The 10,605-nt window shown below is 38.5% G+C and overlaps 1 protein-coding gene across 1 annotated transcript in view; it reads left to right on the forward strand.

The window, feature by feature from the left end:
- Positions 1 to 10,605, forward strand: part of Cd109 (CD109 molecule) — a 122,604-nt gene that overhangs the window by 73,325 nt on the left and 38,674 nt on the right. The window contains exons 18-20 of the mRNA XM_010641203.2: positions 6,673 to 6,814; positions 7,804 to 7,921; positions 9,871 to 9,984. Of these exons, the coding sequence (XP_010639505.1) occupies positions 6,673 to 6,814; positions 7,804 to 7,921; positions 9,871 to 9,984 (374 nt within the window). The remainder of the gene's footprint in view (positions 1 to 6,672; positions 6,815 to 7,803; positions 7,922 to 9,870; positions 9,985 to 10,605) is intronic.

The following is a 10,605-nucleotide window of genomic DNA, read 5'->3' on the forward strand; positions in this document are numbered from 1 at the left end:
GTCAGGGATTGTGATGCCCCCTGCCTTACCCTTGTTGCCCAGAATTTCTTTTGCTCTTCTGGGTCTCTTCTGGTTCCATATGAATTTTAGAATTGTTTTCTGTAATTTTGTATGCTATTTATATCTTGATTGGGATTGCATTAAATCTGTATAACAGTTTTGGAAGTATGGCCATTTTCACTATATTGCTTCTGCCTATCCAAGAACAAGGGATATCTTTTCATTTTCTGATATCCTCTTTGGTCTTGTGTTTTTGGTCTGTAGTTTTCAATGTAAAAGTCTTTCACTTCCTTTCTTAGATTGATTCCTAAGTATTTCATTTTTCTTGGTGGGAATGTGAAAATTGTTTGCCTGATTTTTCTCTCAGTGAATTTGTTATTTGTGTACAGAAATGCTATTGATTTTTGAGTGTTCACTTTATATCCAACTATGCAGTCTAATTTGGTTTTTAGGGTCTTTTATGTAGAGTATTATGCCATCAGCAAATAATGATACTTTAGCCTCTTCCTTTCCTATGCTTTTCCTTTTATTTCTTTCTCTTGTCTAATTGCTCTGGCTAATGTTTCCAGAAAAAAAATTTTTTTCTTTGGTACTGGGGATTGAACTCTGGTCCTTGCACTTGCGAGGCAGGTGGTGGAACCACTGAGTTAAATCCCTGGCCCTCCAGAACTGTATTGAACAGAGGGAGTGGTGACAGTGGACATCCTTGTCCTGTTCCTGATTTTAGAGTGAAAGCTTTAGGTTCTTGACCATTTCATACGATATTGGCTCTTGGTTTGTCATAGATGGCTTTTATCAGATTGAGATAAAGATCTTCTATTCAAATTTTCTGTAAGGTTTTTATTATGAATGTGTATTAGACTTTGTCAGTGCTTCTTCTGTGTCTATTGAGATGATTATGTGGTTTTTGTCTTTGGTTCTGTTAATGTGGTATTTTACATTTATTGATTTGCATATGTTGAATCCTACATGGCTATAGTATATATTCTTTTTGATGATTTGCTGCATTGTACATGCCAGTATTTTATTGAAGATGTTTACATCTATGATCATTAAGGAGATTGACCTGTAGTTCTCTTTTTTGGTTGGATCCTTCTCTGGTTTTGGTATCAGGGTAATACTTGCTTCCAGAAATGAGTTTGGGAGTCTTGTTCCCTTTCCAGCTTCATGAAAGAGTTTGAGGAGTAGTGGCATTAGATCTTTTCTAAAGTTCTTGTCAAACTCACAGTGATCCTCCTGCCTCAGCCTCCTGAGTGCTGGGATTACAGGCGTGTGCCACCACCACGCCCAGCAAGATTATTTAGAATTTTTATATCATCTTGATTCAGCTTGGGTAATTCATATGTGTCTCAGTACCTGTTCATTTCTTCTGAAATTTCTGTCATATTAGTACACATCCTCAGAGTAGGTACTAATGATCTGGAGTTCTGCAGGACCTCTTGTGATTTCATCCTTTTTATTCCTAATTGAGTAGATATGGGTCTTTTCTTTCCTTCTTTTGATAAGGTTGGTTATGGGTTTGTCTATTTTAATTAATCTTTCAAAGAATCAAACCTTTCAGCCATTGATTCTTTTTCTTTTCTTTCTTTCTTTTTTTTTTTTTTTTTTTAGTCTTAGTTGCGTTAATTTCTGCTCTGATCTCTATGATTTCCTTCTTTGTATGAGATTTGGGTTTAACTTGCTGTTGTTTTTCTAGAAGCTCAAGGTTCAACATTAGGTTATTTATTTGAGCTTGTTCTATTTTTTTGATGTGGGAATTCACGGCTATAAATTTCCCTGGTAGGACTACTTTGATTGCATCCCATAGGTTCTGGTATGTCATATGATCATTTTATTGTAGAAACTGCAATTTTTTTCTTTAATTTCATCTGTGACCCATTGGTTGTTCTGGAGGGTATTATTTAATTTTCACGCTTAAAGTATTTTGTGTAGTTTCTTTTCTTGTTGATTTACAATTTCATTGCACCATGACTTGATAATATACATGGGATAATTTCAGTTCTTTCGCACTTACACAAGCATATTCTGTGAGTTGGTATGTGGTCTGTTTGGGAGAGAGTCCGGTATGCTGCTGAGAAGAATGTGTGTTCTGTTGGTTTGGGGTGGAATACTCCGTTGATAACTGCTCATTTCATTTGTTCAAAGGTTTGGTTCAACTCTGATATTTCTTTGTTGATTTTCTAGTTGTTTTGTCTGTTTTTGACAGTAGAGTATTAAAGGTTCCCTGTTATAATTGTATTAGTGCTTATCTGATTTTGTATCCACTAGTGTTTACTTGATATAGTTGGGTATGCTGGCATTTGGTGCATGTATATTTGTGATTGTTATTGTTCCTCTTGGATTGTTCCCTTAACAAGTACATAGAGACCTTCTTTGTCTCTTCTGATCAGTCTTGGCTTGAAATCCACTGTCTGCAAATAGAATAACTATTCCTGCTTTTTTTGTGTGTTCCTGTTGTGTGGAATATTGTTTGCCATCCTTTGACTTTCAATTTATGAGTTTCTTTTTTTAGTTAAATACATTTTTTGTATGCAGCATGTGGTTGGATCTTGCTTCTTGATATATTCTGCCAGCCTGTTTCTTTTGATTGATGAACCATTCACCTTGATGGTTATAACTGATAGGTATTGTCTTGTCTTTGTCCATGTATTATTTTCCTGTTGCTGATTCACTTTCTTTTTTTTGTTGTCACTTTTTGGTTTTTTGAGACAGGGTCTCACTCTGTAGTTGAGACTGACCTGAAACTGTGTAGTCCAGGCTGGTTTCGAACTCACAGAGATCCTCCTGTCTCAGCCTCCCAAGTGCTGGGATTATAGGCATGCACCACCATGCCCAGCTTTTGATTCACTTTCTTTCCCTTCTATTTAATTACTTACCTCACCTAGTGGATTCGTTCTATTGGCATTCTTGGAATTGTTGTCTTTTTCTAGCATATCCTTCAGAAATTTTTAGAATGTTGGTTTGGCATTCATGAAGTTATTTAGGTTTTTCTCTTTTTAATCACAGAAGTATTATATTTCTACTTCAATTTAGAAAGGTACGGTGGACCTTGTTTCTTCAACTTAATTCTTTTCACAGTTCTGGTCATAAACTGAATTGGTTGCAAATAGAATCCAATTTCTCCATAAGGTTGACATTGAACCTGACCATTGAATTTGTTTTGGTTCTCTTCCAATTCCATTTGCAACCACAATCTTTGAAGGAATTATGCTCATGAACTGCGGGGCAACCCACTTTCCAAACCATCTTCTGTCTCTTAAACAGAAACTATCTTTCTATCAATAAATTCTCCTTACTCTAAAAAAAAAAAAAAAAAAAAAAAAGTTCATGAACTCAGGTACCATTGTAATTTTGCAGGGTACCACAATCTGAGATGGAGATTGTTTTCTTTCAGGGCTTGAAATACTTCACTCCAAGCTCTGCTTGACATAGGTTTTGTTTTGAGAAGTCTGCTGTAATTCTGAGGAGCTTGTCTTTATAGGTGATTTGTTTCTTTTCGGTACTGGGGATCCAACTCAGGTCCTTGTGCTGGCAAGGTAGGCAGTAGAACCACTGAGCTAAATCCCTGGCCTCTCTAATAGTTTTTGATACTGTGCTTGTGTTAAATTTCTGGAATCTTGACTATTATATGCCTTGGTGTAGTTTTTTTCAATCATGGCTAATTGGCATTGTATATATGTCACATATCTGTATGTCAAATTCTTTTTCCATGCTTGGGATGTTTTTTGTTATTACTTCTGTGAACAGATATTTTATGTCCTTTGTCTTGTCCTCTGATTTTTCATTCATTCTAATTTTACATTATTCTTCTTTCATAGTATTCTTCATATTCTTTTGTATTATTCTTCTAGTAGCTATTGGATTGATTTTTCATAGTACCTTGCTGTTTTTAAGAAGTCTTTCATTTGGCAATTGCTAACTGACTGACACCCTGTCTTCCAGATATGATATTCTGTTTTCACATTGTTTGATTCTGCTACATATACTTTCAATAGAATTTTAAATCTCCTGGCTATGTGTTTGACTCTGTTTTATGGAATCCAGTTCTTTCCTATGTTAGGCATTCATGGTTTCCATCATTTTCCTAAGTGTCTTTATTTATTCATTTTTTAATATATATCTGCTTTGGATTCACTAACCATGTCCTTAATTATGATCATCATCTCTTTAATTATCTGTGTAATTTTTTCTGTTTTGCTTTATTTTTAGAGATTCATCTGCTTAGTTACTTCCATTGTTACCATCTCAGACAGTTCAGCTGGATAGCTTCTGATTTCTTCTACCTCAGTGCCCCTTGGATTTGTCTTGGGTGAGCTGGAGGTCTGGGATTGCATCTTCTGTGTTTTCTCATTTTTTATTTATTTATTTTTTGTTTGTTTTCTGCATTGATGCTTGTAAATTGCTTAGGTAGGTAGCTTTATTACTAGTTTTGAGATCTCTAAGAAATGACTACTTTTCAGAGATATCTTCTAGGAGTAGCTGGCTCTTGGCCTTCAAGTCTGTCCCAGGATCCTGCCTCTTCTGTTTATTAGGGATTAGAGGTTCCAGCCCATTTGACCTAACACCTAGATGTTTGGTACTGGATTGTAGTATTGTTTATGTCCCCAGACAGTCTGGGTATTGGCATACGAGGAAGATCAGTTGATCACAACAGCTATGTCACCTAGACTAAAATGGTACAGTCAGCAGAGACAGTAGCCTCAAATGCAGACTGTGGATAACTAATAATTTGTCATTGTTAACCATGTGTACAAGATTTATAGTTATAGAACAAAACTAAGACAAATCAGAAAATTATACACAGTAAATATCCACTTCATAGAGTAATTTTATCCTTAGGAGATAGAAGAGGCAAAAATAGAGAAATAAAAGAAGAAAAATAGATTGGAAGCAAAGCTGAAGGACAGAGGAAGATTACCCAAGCTTCAGGAAACTGGTGAAGGAGACAGGAGGGAAGGAAAGAAAGAAAAAACAAAGTCAGGGCAAAACAAAAACAAACTAAAAACAGTGTTCACCCTCACAATGAAACAAAAACAAACCATCAGAGGAAAAATACCCAAATGAATAAAAACAAAAGCAAAGAAAGAAAAAAAAAAAGAGAAAATTTTCTGTGATTTCAAGCCTGTGGTTATCTTCTGGGGTCTATAGTTTTGTGACAGTGTCCAATTCAAGGCATGACTCTGACTCTACTCTTGCTGGTAGACAGAGGAGGCAGTCAGAGCCCAGATCCGTGCTAGATAATCCCAGCAAGTGGCAGGAGGATTGGGGTGCTGGTGGTGTTAATTTTGAGATTTTCAAATCCATGGAAGTTCAGGCTGAACTTGACACCTGGTCGTGGGGTTGAGGCCTGGGTCACATAGCTTATAACACACTAGATGTCTTTGGCCAGCTTGCCCACAGCTCCCCGATCATGAACGTCTGTGATGTCCCTCATCCAGTCACTGTGGTAAATCAACCCTGGGAGCCCTGAGATGAAGCCAAGCTGAAGCTGCTCTGAGTCCCAGGCTCAGTTGTTCTCCCCCTAAAATGGTGTCTGACCAAGTATGTGTTCCAGGGGATACAGTGGTCACTTGGAGGTGCACCCCTCACCTGCTGTTACAGCAGACAGAATCTACTGGTGTGTTTCTCTCTGGCGACCTCTGGAGTCATCATCTGCTTTCACTGTGTCTCTGTAGATTCCATCTTCTTTTCTCATGCCATGAGCCGGGAGCCGGGGAGAAAGTTCAGGTTGCCCTTTCCTTTCTCTGCATCGTGGCTGTCTCTTTAATTTTTCTGTAGGTGCCATTTTCACTTCGGGTCCTTCCTGGATCCCGGACATCCATTTCTCACCTTTTTTCCTCCCCCAAGTTTTTGTTTTTCAGTGTCTGTATTCTGAATCTCGGAGAGGCTGATTTATTGCTCCTTTACCACTCCGCCATCTCCCCGGAAATTCTCTGTCCTAGCATTTGCTTTCATCATTCAGGTTCTATGTACTGTTAACCATTTTCTGTGTGACAGATCTTTTATATACCTCTGTCATCACCCTTAAAATCTCTATTGCAATTTTCTATTTGTTTCATTGCATTCATCTTTATATTCTTGGGATCCACAACAGTGTAATTTTCTTTACATTTTATTTTGGTTTTACATAGAAATTGCAAAGAATATATGATTGAAAGCCTGTATGGCCATTTTAATTGAAAAATGCAGTAAACTGGCCAATTATAGCATGGCTGACTAGCCAGTGCTAAATGGTACAAAGGAACTAAAAGGAGAGTTGAAAAATTGTGGAAGCTTTAACAATGGGATTTGACAATTAAAATTTCAAGTTACACTGAACGGGGTGGCACATGCCTGTAATCTCAGCACTTGGGAGGCTGAGGCAGGAGGATCATTGTGAGTTTGAGACCAGCCTGGGCTACATAGTGAGTTCCAGGTCAAAACAAAAAAAGAACCCCTGCCAAAAAAAAAAAAAAAAAAAAAAAAAAAAAAAAAAAAATTTCTGGCTCTGAAGTCACTGCTCACAGCTCACATGGTTTTTGGTAAATCTCTTGACTTTGGTGCCTCTCAGGTTTCTCAAGATGAACTCTAAAATCTCAGCCAGCTGAGAGGGACCATGATTCTGTGTATCAAGTTTACAGTTCATTCTCTCGGATGACTGTGTGCCTAACCATTGTTCCCGTTTATTTTTAGATGACACTGCAGACTATGTTGAGAGATTTGTAGAGGAAAGTGTAGAGGGTTATGCAGACATTCATGATTTCTCTTCAGTCAGTAGTCCACGTGTCAGAAAGCATTTTCCAGAGACTTGGATTTGGCTAGACACCCACATGGGGTAAGCAGTTATAAACTTCTTTGTTCGCATATATTTTGCTTATTGTATGTTTTAAATAAACATTGTATTGCAATATTTAAGCACAAATATAGTATAACGAAGAATGAAGTAAGCCAAGAGGTTTTTGTTTCAGAGTGACGGTCACTAAATCTAATTATGGTATTTAATAAAGTTGCATGCAGATTGAGGCTGCAGAGTATCATTAAGGAGTAGGGAGCCTTTTAAAAAATGAAGGATAGTTTTAATGTTCTTCAAGTCTCACAGTTGGAGAAAAAAGGCTAGGAGTACATTTGTGGCCATGCGCAGGAAATGCTCAGTTACCTGAGGCAGGACAGCTGCCTCCTCGTAAGACCCCATCAGCCACAGGGAAGGAGCGCAGGTATGGAAGGGGTTCAGCATCACCGAGCAGCCCTGGGATCCCTGATAACTGAGTAGAGGAGTCTTGGAATCTGGGCTGGGGATACAGCTCAGTGGTGCTTGTGTGCCTAGCATGTGTCAGGCCCTGGGTTTGATCCCCAGTACTACAAACAAAAGCAAAACGAAAAACAAAAGCCCTTAAAATCTAGATAGTATTTTACAGTCACACTTTGAAGAATACTTTCAATCAGACATGAATCTCAAACAACCACTACAGAAATAAACAAAAAAGAGCCGGCACTGACAGAGATAAAGAGAAAACTTATTCTGCAATCGAGAAAAAAATGGGAGTGAAGTTTAGAAATGCATATTTATCCTCTGTACAGAATTATGAAAATATATCGATCATTCTGAAGCTATAAGCATTGTAGAAAGATTTTATTGGAAAACAGATCAGTATGCAATATCATAATCTACTTTGTGAGAACTCGAGATCTACTTTTTTATGCTAAAATGCTTTTAAACTTAATAAATGACAGAAGATTAGAATTTCCCCCAAATTGGTTATGTTAACTTATTTTGAAGTGTGTCCCTTCTTGGTTTACTGATTTTTGTGTTTGTCTTCACTTCAGATCCAAGATTTACCAGGAGTTTGAAGTCACTGTGCCTGATTCTGTCACTTCCTGGGTGGCTACTGCTTTTGTGATCTCTGAAGACTTAGGTCTTGGCCTAACAGCTGCTCCTGTGCAGGTAGCATTTTAAGGGCTGCTCTTAACGTCACACTACCCTGAAGCTAAGAGTTTCAGCTACTTGATAGATTTTTAAAAAAGATTGCTTATGATGTTGCCATGATTTAGGGATTCTTTGGCTTTGCATTTCCGCTTTCCATGTGTTTCAAATTTTAGAATGTGAGCTGTATTAAATGACTTGGCAAGTCTCTATTAAGGTTTGGGTAGGAAAGTTTATTACTGAGCTGATCTAACAACTTCCCATGGAAAGGAAAGAAAAAGGATGTTTCCGAGTGTCCCTCAAAGGATGAGCAGAACTTCTCAAGATGTCCCTTGGTGAAGGTGATTCCTTCACATCTCCTTGGTCAAATTGCATCACATTTTGTTTCCAGTGACCAAGAAGAGTAAGAATGACCATGTGTACCCTAGACCAGTGCTGTCACTTCTGGTACAGTACCTGGCACTCCCTGCTCATAAAAGTCTGTGTTGCCTTTTTACCATCCCCAAATGAAATTTATAGAAAGTATAACATACCCACATACATGGAAATGAAAGGAAAATGTGTATAGTAACTTAATACGTATTTTAGGATGGAAGTGGTCAGGCAACATAAACATTTGCAGCAGGCAGAGCCACCCTGCACGTAAAGTTATGAATGCAGTTTGATGTACATGTGTTGAGTTCAGCAGCTAAAGAACCACTGCCTTTGGTATTGTAGATTTCTGAAATAGCGAGCAACTTTTGGTGAAGTTACACACAAAATAAGATGCAGTGTTCTCTTGATTTACAAAATAGTTGTATCTGTGAGAAATTCATTGCATGTTGAAAAATGCTTTGAGTTTGTATATAAACTGGAATTATGTTGTAAGCTCAGACCATTTTTTTTTCATTAAGTTTATTGGTCCTTTTTAGGTATACAGTATAGTTTACATTCATCACGGGAATCTTGTACCTTTACATGATGTATCTTGGTTCTTATTTTTTCCCCATTCCCCTGCCCTCTGTTTACCCGCTCCTCCCTTCTCTATTTACAAAGACTTTGTTTCCATTTTTTTCCTTTTCTTGTATTTTTTCCAGCTCAAAGCAGGTTTTAAATAGCTACTTTACATGAATGTCTACAGAAATGTTCAGGAGTCATGAGGAGCACTAGACAGTTCTCCATTGATTGAGACTCCCTGGGCATGGTAGAACTTCCTGGCCGGGTGCCAGTAACACCCCCAGTCTTTGTGACAGTCCAAGACGTCTTTGCAAATGTCCAAATAAACCTGTAGGCCGAATTACTGCCACCCTTGACTCCACTGACTTAAACCAGTCTAGGTTTAGCTTCAGAGATAGAGGAGCAGCTGGGCATCCCCTTTAGGCTCAGGATCAGAACAGGATCACCAAGGAGGAAGAGGAACAGGAGGAGGAGGAGGAGGAAGAGTAGAAGGAGTGTGTGTGTGTGTGTGTGTGTGTGTGTGTGTGTCGCTATGAAAGGGAGTGAGCAGAGACTTCCCGTACTCGTTTGAAACAGCGATTTGATTTGGTCAGTGGTTTTTCAGGGGGCTCACGGAGTAAACACAGTGTTAACAGAGGAGCAACTCGCTTCAGCATCAGATAGGCTTTTCTGTGTGCCATAATGTGAGCCTTTACTAGTTACAGAGATCTCCAGAGTTTTCTTTGTTGTAAAATAACATCCTGTGAGTGTAACACCCTCAGAGGGTTGTAATGACTAAGTGATATAACTTATGATGTTCTTAGTTCCTGGTAGGTGCTTACTAATGTATAGTGATTATTATATTAAATACCGTAAATCAAGTCAATTTGCTGTTATTCGTTTGGGATCACTTTTGTGCTTTCTGTTGATAAGCAAGTAGACATTAGTAGGTGGACTTATAAGCTTTACAGGCTTTGTGAAGACTGCTTTTAATTAGGTATAATGTGAAGTATTTTGACCAGAATAAAAATATGCCTTCCCTGTGTTCTTTCCAGCTACAAGCCTTCCAACCATTTTTCATTTTTTTGAATCTTCCCTACTCTGTTGTCAGAGGTGAAGAATTTGCTTTGGAAGTAACCATATTCAATTATTTGAAAGATGCTACCAAGGTAATACATTCAAGATTTTGTTGGTTGTCTGTACTTCAGGAGAAGTGGTTCCACTGCCTGCCTTGAAAGCACAAGGACCCGAGTTTGATCCCCGGTACTAAAAAAAAAAGAAAAAGAAAAAGAAACCATGCAGAGATTAGGTGGTGAAATACTTGGACATCTAAGCATGTTACGAATTTCTGGGAGATTGCGCATAGATGTACTTTGTCCGGGATGTCATGAGCACGTCTCTGCACTCGCTCCTTGATTTGCAGCGCTTCCTGTGGTCATGGGGTCCTGCTTTTCTCCTCCTGCCCCCATTTCTCACTGCCTTTCTGGGCCTGTTGATGTCCAGCGCGTATTCCCTTGAGGACCTGGTTGACACTGAGGTGCCTTTACTGAGGGGCCTCCCCTATGGTGTGTGTCCATTCTCTTCATGGCCAGCCATGTGCCTGTACCGCCTTAGCCACTCACTGCCCAGAAGTCAGGGATGAAGTCTGCTGTTTGTGTCATGCCCACAGTCGTGCAAAACAGAGGGTTGATTTTTTTGCCCTCAGAGTAACTAGGGATTTGCAGTTAACTTTATAGTGTGAAAAATGCCATAATTTTTGAAGTATTATATCTATACAATGCAGTATATAT

This window comes from Fukomys damarensis, unplaced genomic scaffold (genome assembly GCF_012274545.1).
Source record: "Fukomys damarensis isolate Sample0158 unplaced genomic scaffold, DMR_v1.0_HiC HiC_scaffold_27, whole genome shotgun sequence".
Lineage (NCBI taxonomy): Eukaryota > Metazoa > Chordata > Mammalia > Rodentia > Bathyergidae > Fukomys > Fukomys damarensis.